Raw genomic sequence first — 13,856 nt, 5'->3', positions numbered from 1 at the left:
AACTTACATCAGTTGGTCAGGAACCTGGTCAGGTCAATGTAGGAAGACATATCTCTGTCTAGGGACTGCAGGGTGGTGAATTCATAGTTTCAGAAACCCAAAATTAGAGGACTGACAATGAATGGCGCAATATGTGAGGCTGCTCTGAGGTAGAAAGATTAGTAATGAGAAGGAATTTTAGGTTCTAAAAGTCAAATATATAAAGTGATTTACTGCAACAGACAATAGGTCTTTAAATGTCTCGTCAAAGGAGACAAGAGTAGTCAAAATAAGACAACAGCGTTTTATATTACAAAGAACAATGTCTGATATACGCTGACAGAAAAAGGTTTAGTGTCTCTGTGCTTTACAGTACATCATTTCTTTGCATGGATGTTCACTTTTGCCCTGTGAGTGTTTCCAGTTACAGTATGGTCACTTGAATCTAGGGTCAAAAGACCACTTACAGTTTGAAGCTTGTGTCTTTCTTGTGAGACTGACAGACAAGCATGGTGTTCACTCTTAAGACTGCTGCTTGTGGTTTTTCTGGGGGCTCTGACTTGGTAACTCCATGACTTTTTCTCGAGTGCTACCATGGTCTTTTTGTCTTTTTGTCGCTCACATGCTGACGAAGTGATCCCATAACTTTTCCTCCAGCCATCATCAAAAAGGTAAAAATGTCAGTTTATCCAGCAACCAAATACCTCCAATACTAATAACATTCCCATCAGCCTCAGCTGTACTTTTTGTTTAGTGCTTATTAGCAAATGTGAGCATGCTAACACTCTCAAGCTCTAAAGCAAGAGTCCCACAGTCTCCAGCAGCCAGATATGGGGAAAAAAACCTTTACTGTGGCCACAAGGGTGGTTACAATACAAGTTTCTCACAGGGTTATTATTATAATTAGGCACAAATGAGATTTCTGGTCTATTTTTAAGTCAGTTCAATACAAGAAAAGAAGGTGCTTTTTTCCTCAACAATGTCCGTGCATTAATAAAATTAATGTAAGTTTCAGTTTATGTATAAATTTGGCCATTTTAATTCTGTTCACTTGTTAGGGTCAGAGGTGAAACAGTCAGTCAATCAATCAACCAACAGAAAATTACTGGAAACTGTTCTGACTATCGATTAATCCTTAGGTGATTTTTTTAACTAAAATTCCAGATATTCTGTTGTTCCAGCTTTAAAATGTGAACATTTGCTGCTGGTTGGATAAAACGACATCTTAATGTGTCTCATTAGGCTCTGGAAAGTTGTGATAGGCTAGGCGAAGTTGTGATATAATCATAAATGTACATACGGCCTCATGTCGCCCCCAATATTTCAGACAGCCACTGTTGACTGAGCTTAACCAGGTCTTACAGTGTTTTGCCTTTAGAGGCTCTCTGGTCTGACCTGCACGCAGACAGATTGGAGGTGAACAGCCGGCGGTGGGATTTTGTCAGTCTAAAAGCTCACAGCTCTGAACTGAACCTGAGGCCCCATTAGGCTTCTGCTATAGGTATTTACATGCACACGTTACTTTGGCATTGTTGACAACTTGAATTATCCAAGCCTTTATATTTTGTAGAAGTTTTACAGAGAAGAGGAGCATTGAAACCATCACAAAAAGGTTTTCTTTTTCTTGGGGTAGAAACATAGTCAACCCAAATGACAATGAGGGAATATTAATATAACATTGCAGCAATGTTGTAATGAGTATTTTTTGTCGTTGCCTTAATTCAAACATCTAAGTGCAACATAGCAGATGTTGAAAAGGACATTAATCAAATGGATAACATGGTGGTTTTTTTTATATCCAACTGAAACAGTGAGAGCATTTTATTCCTTCTTCTTTTTAGGTATTTAAATATTTAATTGGAGGTTTAAGTGATTTGCCCTTTTCTTTATTAAATTATAAATGATTTTGGGTTGCTTTTAACAGTGCTGCATAAATAAAGCTCATCGTATTTGTTGTTAATTTTAAACTTGAATTTCCACCAAGATAATGCTGATGTGACTACTGTAGGTCAAATAAATAGTTTATATAGACCTTTTGAGAAGTGCATGTGTTATATTTTCTGCTGGGAGATATATGAAAAGATAGATATCACTTCATGCTTATACGGTAGATATGAAGCTTGATCCAGCAACGGTTTAGCTTAGCTTAGCATAGACAAGGGGAAACAGGAGAACAGCTAGCCTGGCTTGGTGAAAAGATAACAAAAATACTAAAGCTCATGTTATATCTCATACAAAATATGAATTGTTAATGATAGCTGTTTTACAGAAAGGCTATTACCTCTTTCTTTCATGCAACAATCCAGCCAACTAGCGAAGACTCCAGGAAGTAACTGTGCTTGGCCAAAAAAAATGTGTTACTGTTTTGTTTTCCAGTCTTTTTAATAAAGCTAAGCTATGCTAAGCAGCTGCTGCCTGTAGCTTCATATTTACATATGAACATGAGAGTGGTATCAATCTTCTCATCTAACTCTCTGCAAGAAAGTAAAGAAGTCTATTTCCCAAAATGTCAAACGTTTCCATTAAACCAGTCAGAGAAACAAATCTCTACGTTAGACATTACAAAGATATCGTGGTTGTATTTGAGTTCCTTATGAAACCTCGAAGGGGGAGAGCATTTATTCATTTTGAATGTATTTTGGTGAGATAATGCAAACTAAAGTAACATATTATTGTGACATTCATTCTTACTTTAAACAGTCCATGCCTTTGCTTTCATAATCCCCATATTTGGCAATATAACTTGACCTTTGGTGACCTATATAGCTGCATGCTACTTGGAAATCATTCTTCAGAATTTTAGTCCATTTGAGTTCACCCTGCTCGTCCTCCCACATCAACCAACAGGACTAAAATGCAGGGACTTCATATAGGCTGTCATAGTAAACATCAGTATTGTGAAGGTGTACTGCAGGTGATTGCACGTGAACACAGGCCCTGCAAATAGACAAGCATTAGCCTCCCATAATCCACTTAAACTAATCTTTCACAGGTTTGGAAAACAGCCTCCACTATGCGTAAAATCAAATGTTTCTCTCATGCAGGAACTCTCAGTGAAAGCCATTCTTCAAATGATAAAGAAGGACAGACAATTAGCATTAAAGTGTAAAATCCATTAACATAAAACCTTGTGCTGCCTGTGTTCATAGCTGCTTCTTTACAGATTTACAGCACCACTGAAATACATGGAGAAAGACACAGTAAGGGAAATAAACTGCAGCTGTAATCATTCATTAATGGCCTCACGTAAAATGAATCATGGCAAGTTTCATATTAAAGTCATTTTCGAGTAAAAGCACCAAACATTTCGTTGTTGTTGTCTCCAGTTTATTTTTGAAATGTTAACAAGTTGGAAACAGCTGCAAAGATTTTCTTGCTTTTCTCTGTTTCCTTTCATTTTAAACTGAAGACCTGTACAGTCTGGAATAAACCATTTTAAAACTCCAATTTGACTTTGGTAACATATGAAATCATATGTTAACCCTAACCCTAACCCTCTAAAATAAACTATAATACAAAACTCAAAAGCATATAACTCACCCTATTTAGCGCTGGTCCCTCTCAGTTCTTTGGCTTTTATTTTATAATTTATTGTGTTGCATCCAAATGTCCTCCAGACAAATCCACCACGGCTGACTGATGAGAAGTCGTTGTGCACTACTCCCTCTCTCTCCCCCTCCCCCGTTCTGTGTTAATCTCCACAATATCCCTCGCTGCCAACTACTTACTGTCCACCTCCACTGCACGAAAGTCCATCTTTAACAGCCAATTCATCTGACACTGTGACTTTAAATCGAGAAATGTTTACTGTTACCCTGTGTAACTTGTCAGATACAAATGTTGAACGTGTGAATTAAATACAAATCAGGGAGAATTACATGACAGTAGGTTAGTAGAGTTTTCTTTTTTTACTTCATTATCAGATTTGCAAACTCTATCAGTCTAAATGATGTGAAGCTTAGCCTCAGCACCTCACTGTGATTTCTAATCAACAAATAATGAAACAATGAAGGGATGCTGATTTGTTGTCTCATTTAAATACAAATATGGATGATATTAAACTGTTTAGTGGTAAAGATTGTTGCATTTATATTCCAGAGAAAAAACATGAATCAAAAAGAACATGAGCTGAAATCTTCTGCAAGGGGCAGAACAGTCTCATCTCTGATTGGAGCTCTTAGAAGTTGGTTGTAGTTGGACGTAGTTCAAAAGTAGATCAGTGTCTTTAGTTGAGCTGCCCTGCAGGCTTTAGCACCCTGGACAGTGATGGTTCCATTCAGCACCCTGGAAAGCAAACCAACCTATCAGAGCTGTCAGTCACACAGGGAACCCTTTACCTGACAGGCTAGAGCTGCATTCGGATTTACAATTTCTTTTCTTTTTACTTTCAGTACATACTGCAGCAGCCTGTATGCAGTAAGCATACAATTAGCACATACTACTTCATCAAAACATCCCCCCTTTAACTTTGACCCTGTTTCTTTCCTGCTCTACATCCGTTACAGGCCGTTGTTAAAAACTTTAAATAAAGAAATAAAAAAACATGCGATTTGAAGCAACTGTTGTCTGCAGCTCAGTCAATGTGACGTATCATCCGCTACGCAAAGGATTGTGGGTCAAAATCACCAGTAACATGCTAGCTTGTACAATGCCAAATTCAACCCGATGCTGAAGGACATCCTGGCATTTTTGTCATACTGCATTTGACATACTACATATCCGGACGTATTAAATACTTTTCTGGTTAACTAAATAGTGTGGCAGTATGGGTAGTAGAAACGCAGCCTTGTTTGATTTGTGTAGAGGTCATGACCCCTGAGAAAAAGGCAGCTCTGTCTGAGGGGACACATTTTAGTATCTGTGGCTGACTGACACGGTACAAGTTATTCATCATGCACTCAGTTTATGAAAGAGTGTTTTGTAGGTCTTTCAAGTTAATGTCGTCAGTGCAGGAAATAACGCATTTCAATCTAATTGTGTGCATTTTATAATTTCTCAAGTTGTAATTAACTGTTAATAGTGATTCAAGAACTCTCTGGTGTAGTGTCAAGCAGAAACTCACATCGTCTTTCCCTCAGCATGTCTTTAACAACCAAATCTAGTGACATTTTAGTGACTGGAAGGCTGAAATGACTGAGTTATGATCTCACAATGCAGTACTGAGCATCTCCAGCAGATGGCCATGGTGCATTATAATACCGAATATCTAAAACAACCCAAGCAACTGAAAATATGCTTGAATGTTGCTTTGTAGGCGGCTGATAGTTTATCAGCACACATAAGACACAGACAGGTGACAGGAGTGCATACCTCTCTGTGACTTATTTGTGCTGATAAGCTATAGAATAGTACATGACCCTGTAGAGTATACTTTGCCCTGCTTTATTTGGCCGTATTGTATCATGCTGTGATGTTTCGTGGTGATAACCGCGTTTGATGCGGTCAATAACTGATTACTATATAACGGATGTGCTGACATAAAGCAAGTAGGCCTACATGGTGTCAGCTGTGAATGTTATTGTGCAACAGGAGTCACAGTCAGTCCTCTCTTACACCACCTTTCATCCACAACTACACAATATATGTTGTGACATTTGTGCCAGGACTCAACTAAACATCTGACTATTTTAAAAAAAATTTCTGGTCTGTGTAATAAATCCTCTTTATTGTCTACGTGCTCAAAGAAAATGTTAGTTGTAAAAAGATCACGTCTCTGTGACAGAGCTGTTATAGTAAGGAAAGCTGAAAGGACAGTGACTGACTGACAAGTGCTCTTCCACTCTGAACATGAACACTGAACTTTGTGTTGTTTCAGGAAGAAAACTGCCTCACTCCCATGTTAGTTTCACATGCTCTCCATCAGCTCTGTGGAACAAAGACGAGAAGAAAACACTTTTTCCATGTTAGTTTATTTATGATTTAAACCTTCAATTTGTTCACAGATCCCATCAGTCAAGTCTGTTGAATGACTCTTGATCAATGATGTCATGTACAGATTCACTCAATCCATGCAGTTTACGCAGAATCTCAACTATGTACAAGCAAATAATGAACAATCTCCTTATTGAATATCACAGAACAACAAAAACATGTCAAACAACAATTTATTTATTTTAAGAAATAAAACAGAATTTAACCCGCTGTCCCTTAAATGACTTCTGTCTATTTGAGTTTACAGAACCTGGCACTGTTTCCATAAGAGTAAAACCAAAGTCCAGCATAGAGAGGCTGAGTGAATGTGGCCTGGACTCTGTGGAGGAGAGTCATGGATCTAGAGACGCTGTAGAAGGACAGAACACCTGCCCTGTGATCCAGGTACACTCCAACTCTGGAGGACAGAGGACCTGAGACTAGAGTGTGGACACTGTTGCAATAAAAGTAATAACCATCTTTGTAACAATATAACATCCAAGATTTGTCATTGAATCCAAATCCACATTCACCTGAGCTCTCTGTTCTGCTGATATTCTTGTATGCGACTGCTATGCCAACTCCTCCACCTCTCCACTCCACCTCCCAGTAACAACGTCCAGTCAGACTCTCTCTGCTCAGGACCTGCTGCCAGTGAGTGAATCTGTCTGGGTGACTAGAATAAGACTGTTGTTCTCTCATGAATGTTACATTTCTGTTCCCTTCAGACAGCAATAGACGTGTGTTTGCCGTGTTTGAATCCAGTGTGATTTCACGTGAGTATTTCAAGAAGTCAGCTCTGGTCTTGGGGTCTGGTTGTGGCAGTAAAACATCCACTTCAGTCACTGTCAGTGAGATGTTTGTCCATTTCTCTCTCAGGACGTCCTGGAGTTTATTTCTGACCTCTGACACAGCCATTGTCACATCTTCAAAGTACTTCAGGGGACGGATATTGATGCTGGACGAGTGTGTAGACTCACTGAGTGCTGACAGTGAGGGGTAGTTGTGTAGAAACTGGTTGTGATCCTCTGTGTGTGCGAGCTGCTCCATGTCAGCGGCTTTCCTCTTTAGCTCCTTGATCTCTTGCTCCAGCTTCTCCTGAAGCTCTTTGACTCGACTCACTTCAGTTTCTTGCTTGGATCTGACCTGCTGCTTCACATCAGAGCATCTTTTCTCCATGAGACGGATCAGCTCGGTGAAGATCTTCTCACTGTCCTCCACTGTTTTATCAGCAGAGCGATTGATGGCCCCCACCTCCCATTGAAGCAGCTTCACATCTTCCTCTCTGTCCTGGATTCTCTGTTGGATGTTTTGTTGACTCACCTCGAGCTCTCTCTGCCTCTCAGTCCTCTCTGCTGCTGCTGACACTGTGTCATGGCCTTTATGTTCATCCAGGGGGCAAATATAACAGATACACTGCTGATCGGTACGGCAGAACATCTTCATCCCCTCACCATGACGAGAGCAGATGTTCTCCTGGAGCTTCTTGGAGGGCTCCACCAGCTTGTGTTTTTCAAATGTAGGTGATTCATAATGAGGCTGGAGGTGTTGCTCACAGTAAGAGGCCAGACAGACCAGACAAGACTTGAGGGCTTTCAGTTTCCTCCCAATGCAGATGTCACAGGCCACATCTTCAGGTCCAGCATAGTAGTGATCAGCGGGAGCAGCCTGGAGTCCAGTCTTCTTCAGCTCCTCCACTAGAACTGCTAACACGGTGTTTTTCAGTAGGACAGGGGTCGGAGTGAAGCTCTGCCTACACTGAGGGCAGCTGTGGATTTTCCTCCCATCGCCTTCATCCCAGGAGCTTTTAATACAGCTCATGCAGTAGCTGTGTCCACAGGGAATCGTTACCGGATCCGTCAATACATCCAGACAGATCGAACACGAAATAGTTTCCAGGTCCAGCTGAAGTCCTTTCTGCGCCATTTCACCTCTCTGTGGCAACGACTGTCTAAGTTTCACTACATTGTAAATGAAACTAGTTCGAGTTCTGATTCAAACAACATGTGCAGTGAATGTGCACTTCACCGCATATTGGTTACACCCATCTTCAAACTGTAGATCTGAAGGGGAGGGAACAAGGACAGAGAGGAGTTTGCTGTGTTTGTGGATGTCAACCTTTGATTCATTGCAGGACAAGGAGCAGCTCTGTGTACCTGATCTGTGTTTCCTCATTTAGAAAATGATCCTGAGCTGAACCAGCTTCAGATGTGTTGTAACAGATATCAAAAAAATTGTAAGGTAACTGTGTATACAGAAAGACAAGAATGAACCACACTGGCTGCTTCTGCTGTTGATTTGTGGATTAATATGAATCAATGAATCTGTAAAATTGATACACTGTTTGTTTTTGGCATCGCCTCTGCCGGTCATTAGAAAGGATGCAGGTTTAAGGCACTTCTCCAGTCATTTTTAAGACCATGAAGCTCTGCCCATATTTTATACAGTCAATGTTTTTGTCACAACTAATCAACAGAGATGTCACTTTATATTTTTATTATCACCTTAAAGCTATTATGCTTTACCTCAGAGGTTTCATGCCCATTCAAGCTGCTTGGGCACGTGCCCAGATTATTGATTACTAAATTATTTTAGATGTTTATTTCATATTTTATTACTCATGTTGTTTTTACAATATGTAGTCTTGATTTTTTTTCATAATGAGTCAAACTTTTTCTTCCAATTATGTCATGGACAGGGTTGGGAGAGTTACTTTAATATGTATTCTGATACAGTTACTAATTAACAGTTACGTAATGTAGTCAGTAACCTAATCCTAACCTAATAAGTATCACAATTTTAAAGTAATGTTATTTGATTTTTTTTTACGTTTTTGAATACTTGAATACCAAATATTCAAATAAAGGCAAGAGAAAAGACATAAGTTCCTGTGTATTGTGATATTTTGATGTTTTCTGCTTTAAAGACAAAATAATGTTGAAATTCCCACCTAGTGAGTGTTTTCTTCCCCAGAGGCCATGTTAATGAACTGGCAGCGGCATGATTAGCTTTGGTTTCACTTGAGACCAGAGTGATGTTGTGTTGTTTGTATTTGTTCTTTATGTTAAAAATGTATTCCTCAATTGGTTTAGAGTGAGATTTTCGTTAGGTACACTGTGGAATCAGGGTCATACAGGGTCAGGTTATCAATGGTCAGGGTCATAATAATCATGTCAAGTCAATAATTAGAAGACCAGATCTAATCTGATATCTGGGGAATTTATTCATTAACCATATTAACCTGCTGTCACTCCTGCTTGCATTGTGGTGCAGAGAAGATGGAGATACGCTGCTGTCTGCCTGCAGCTGTCAGTTTCCTCTTTTTGTGCTAATCAGTAATAAATGTGTTTTGGGCCTCCAAAAAATGGACTTGTAGCATGAGACCATGTGAAAAGTGTCTATTGGGTGAGTCCTGTGGTCAACACGTTTTCTGCACACGTTGTTGGCTGTCAGTTTCAACAACAGGTGCTAATAAAGTGCAAAGGGTTCTCATTTGTTTATTGAAATTTCCTTTTGCAAGCTATTTTTTGAGAATTTCTTTTAAAAATGATGCTTCTAATAAGTGATGGGGACAAGTCCCCAGCATCCCCAGTGTACGTGACATCATGAGTTACATAGGAAATTATTTAAAAAATAAAATAAAATAAGAAAAAGTGAAAATAAGGAATTGTTATGATCAAAAACAAGTTAATTGAGAACTACCTCGGATAATGAATGCTGACATTACAACTGTAAATCTATAGAAAATAAAAACTTGGCCGGTTCATTTTTGACCTGTGTTTTGTATCAGTGTGATAATAATATAAAATAACATATAATGTTTTATAATAGGTCAAGATAATATAAGTCTTTAGTAATCATAGAGGGGATGAACCACCTTTATCAACTGAACATTAAAGTGATGAACATAATGCATTAATATTATTCTGAAATTGGCCATTCTGCTTTTTTTTTCAAAACTTTCATACTTGATATTTTTTGATACTTAATCTGAATGCATGACCTTTACACATAAAATTATTTCTACACTGTGGGGTTGCTTTTACCCCAGATCTGTGGACATCTTCCAAAACTATCAGGCATCCAAAGCAGCCAAGTTTCAATTTTCATTTTGAAATAAACAGAAAAGAAACTGCTCACAGTTAAATTGAGGGGTGATCTTAGCTGATAACAGGCCGTCCAAGCTGAACATAACCAGCTGAGAAAAATTGTATGCTTGACGACAATGCAGGCTTCTCAAAACCTGTCATTTAAGCTCTTAATAATCAGCGTTATGTCTGGAACAATGACAGTCAGCAATGAACAGGTGATGTGTTGTTTTTGCAATCTTTTGTGTATTCAGTAAAGGGAAATTTAGCCTTGGGTCAAAAAAGTATCACCACATGTCCTGCTGATAGTGTTTGACCCTCCAGGACAAGTGGAAAACCAGTCAATGAGGGTCTGGTGACTTAAAAAAATGGTATAGCGTGGAGATATGAGGAGCTGTTATTAATGAGCAGTTTATGGCAAAAAGAAGGGTATTCTTTGATACATTAGCCTTTTAGCTGATGAGAATTTCATTTTAAATGTGCGCTCTAATATGACCAATTTTCAGTTTCAAATGTACACCATTCAAAGCCAAGATGACCCTTAAAGGCCAGCCTTCTGGTTGGATTTATGATTCCTTGTGCAAACATTACCCCACACCCTAAGTCAATATGACCAGGTCATGTGACAGATGCAGACAGACACCAGAGTCCAGCTCAAAATGTTTATTCAGATTAGGAACAGATCAGAAACATTGCCACAAGTGTTAGAAATGTCACAAGGGGGGGGACACTAGACAGCAGTCAGAGAAAGCAGCAAAGGATGCTGGGAAAAATGACAACCCCCAGTTCAGACTCGAGTCTTAACATCCATCCTTCTATGACATTTAAAAAACAGTGACACCACCATAACATACGAGAATTTATCAACTTCAAAGGTCAAGCGGATTACATCATAACATTGCACTCAGTGAATAGACAGCTGGAGCAGAAGGTGTTTTTCATTAAAAGCCTGTGTGTCATTAGGATATTCACACCAGGCTCGTTCCTGGGGCTTTGTGTTTAGCTCTTGTTCCCCAGGGTGTGCTTGTCAAACAGGTACTCTGCCATCTTGTTGTTGGCGGCATCCATGCGGGTGAGGTTGGTGACGTGGTCGCCCAGCTTCTTGATGGCCTCCACCTGCTCGTTCAGGTAGTGGCTCTCCAGGAAGTCACACAGCTGAGGACACGATCAAAGAAGAGATGTTAGATTTGGTAAAGGGTAAATAAAGTATCTCTAAAGCACCTTTATAGCATTAACAGAATCTTCAAAAACAACTTACATGAGGGTCTGTGTGGTCAGAGGCCAGCTTGTGCAGGTCCAGCAGAGCCTGGTTGACGTTCTTCTCCAGTTGCAGGGCGCACTGCATGGCCTCCAGCCCACTCCCCCACTCATCACGCTCCGGTTTCTACGGAAGAGAAACATTCAATTATAGCAGCCTGAACACTCATTAAGTCTTGTGTACACAGAGCACAATAGTATGAGTCACCAGTACTACTACTACCACCACCACCGCCATTTATCACCCTCTGTCTCATTACAAGCTCAGAGGATTAACTCTGGTATTTCATTAAAGATGAAAAAGGTTTAATTCAGGCCTGATTTAGGAAAGCATGATGTATTAGCAGCCAAGTAGACCGCACTCTAAAATTAAAGCCGAGATAAATATTAGTATAATACAGATGCTTAACGATAAAAAGTACAACTTCTATAGAATTAAAGAATTGGTAGAGTCAATTCCATCTGTACTATACACATGGAGTGTGGTAAGACATGTCCAAACAGGACCAATTCTCAAGTCAGTACCAACCTTGACATCCTGGAGGAAGATGCGTCCTCCCCTCTTGTTCTGGAAGGACAGCAGCTTCTCAGCATGCTCCCTCTCCTCATCACTGTTCTCCTTGAAGAAATGGGAGAAGCCTCCAAGGGCCACATCGTCACGGGAGAAGTAAAAGGCCTGTGGGGATGATAAAAGCAGTTATTAGGAGACAGCACCCATCATTATCAGGCCAAAAACAGAAAAGAGGTTGTGACAAACAGTAGTTATGCTGCCAGACAGTGACCAGCCACGTTGAGTCATAGTCACTCCTTGTAGCTTTGGACACTGGTGACCATTGAGTGAGGAGATGAGGGGGTGTAAACACATGCAGCATAAGCATGACACAGCACTTTTTAGTCAGGGCTGCCAGTCAGTGATAAACACCCTGGAAACAACTAGCTACTCTTGACATGCTGCACTAAATAACAGTAATACACCAGGAATGTATACACAATTAACTTCATATTATTCATTTTAACATGAATAATGTCAGATAGTGTGGGTAGAGGATAAACTATCACGACAACACACACTAGAAGCATAAAATCCGCATGCATACATATGTAAGCTATTAAAAACAAAATGTAAAATGTTGTTTCTCACCATGGAAGTGTAGGTGTAAGAGGCAAACAGCTCCATGTTGACCATCCGGTTGATTGCAGCCTCGCAGTCGCGGTGGTAGTTCTGGCGCACTTGGGACTCCATTTTGGCTGGCGTTTCTTGTGCTTTTTCTTAACAAAACGGTACAAAAATAGCTTTACGGCGACTTTTTTCTTCTTCAGTAGTGTTCAAGTATCGAAGGCTTTTCGTGTCCGGAATGCAGGCGAGAGGGACGAAGGAAGAAGTTCCGTTCAAACACTGTTGAAGCAAGAACTCCTCTGTGTTTCTTCCCTGGTGTGAAATGGTAGCAGAGACGCTCCGTGTATTTATACCCCGGACCGACCTCGTGACAGACGTAACGTCACTGTGCACATTTCCGCCAATCAGGAGGCACATGACGGTGGCTGAGCTGCCGTGTGAGGTAAAGGGTGAGGTTGCATTTTTTCCCCTAAATCTACGGTAATCCCATAGATTTAGGTTTAATGTTTCATTGATTTATTGTGGCAGCCGCGCACCTACAATGACTTGGCACTTTTGTTATTTGAAGAGACTAAATAACAATAAACTGCATCATATTTGAGTTCAAATTTGAAAAGTGAAAAGTTCAAAGTGTTATTTACAGTGTGTGCGTGAAAGTTGTGAAATTGTAATTTTCCATTTATTTAACAAAAACAGTACACACCTATGTAAATTAACTACGCTTGGGAATATTAACATAAAAATGAAAAAGAACATCTTTTAAAAACACAAACACAGAACTGCAAATTCCAAACATCATTAAAATAACTTATGAATTCTGGTCTTGTCTTTTTCTGTAAGCTGACCGAGCACTGGGTTATTAACGAACACAAAGGCAATCTATAGAACATGGTGATTAGTAAACTTTGGGCCTATAGAGCTGAACTTGTTTTACCTCATAAATACACCACGGTGACACCTAAAAACTGCTGATAACGTGTTTTCAACCAAGGTGGCTTTTATTGCATTACTCAATACCACAGCACTGTTGCGAGACACTACTGAGTCTGAACAATTCGTTCCATCGCTGAAAAAAAACATGGGGACCAAGAAACTGCTGTATTCACAATGTGTTTGTGAGCAAAGTTGCTTTTTTTAATAAACTACTACAAAGAGTCTCAGTCCTGTTGCAATGAGACTCTATTTAGAGACTCCCCCTTTATGAAACAGGAGAAGCTGTTTAGAAAATGGACAGATGGAACCATTTGCTACTGTACAAAAGTAAAGTGTGCTATAAATGCGTACTTAATATTTAATAATTAAGCTTTGGGGTAAAACTTTATCCTCTAATTTGGTCACCATAAGACCCAGATCACTGACATTTATTCTAGTTTTGTTTGTATCGAACTGGCTTGAAAATAGTAAACATGCTGTGTTAATGATTAGCCAGTCTGCTTTTAAAAATGGTTCACAAACACACAGATCGAGGTAGAGGCCTGTGTCCAAATAAAATAGATTTTTTTCCT

The 13,856-nt window shown here is 39.6% G+C and overlaps 2 protein-coding genes across 2 annotated transcripts; both read right to left on the bottom strand.

Annotated features, from left to right (window-relative positions):
- Positions 1–5,869: 5,869 nt before the first annotated feature.
- LOC141018990 (tripartite motif-containing protein 16-like) lies at positions 5,870–7,862 on the bottom strand. Its single transcript, XM_073493745.1, has one exon. It carries the CDS (start codon positions 7,813–7,815, stop codon positions 6,142–6,144), a length of 1,674 nt encoding a protein of 557 aa, XP_073349846.1. The 5' UTR covers positions 7,816–7,862; the 3' UTR covers positions 5,870–6,141.
- A 2,763-nt stretch (positions 7,863–10,625) lies between these two features.
- LOC141018991 (ferritin, middle subunit) lies at positions 10,626–12,670 on the bottom strand. Its single transcript, XM_073493746.1, has 4 exons — positions 12,376–12,670; positions 11,764–11,910; positions 11,236–11,361; positions 10,626–11,132 (listed from the first exon to the last, which is right to left on the bottom strand). Exons 1-4 carry the CDS (start codon positions 12,475–12,477, stop codon positions 10,977–10,979), a joined length of 531 nt encoding a protein of 176 aa, XP_073349847.1. The 5' UTR covers positions 12,478–12,670; the 3' UTR covers positions 10,626–10,976.
- Positions 12,671–13,856: the final 1,186 nt, after the last annotated feature.

This window comes from Pagrus major, chromosome 23 (assembly GCF_040436345.1).
Source record: "Pagrus major chromosome 23, Pma_NU_1.0".
In the NCBI taxonomy this organism is placed as follows: Eukaryota; Metazoa; Chordata; class Actinopteri; order Spariformes; family Sparidae; genus Pagrus; species Pagrus major.
The sequence above is the reverse complement of the archived record's forward strand: the minus strand, read 5'-3'. Positions and strand labels throughout refer to the sequence as shown.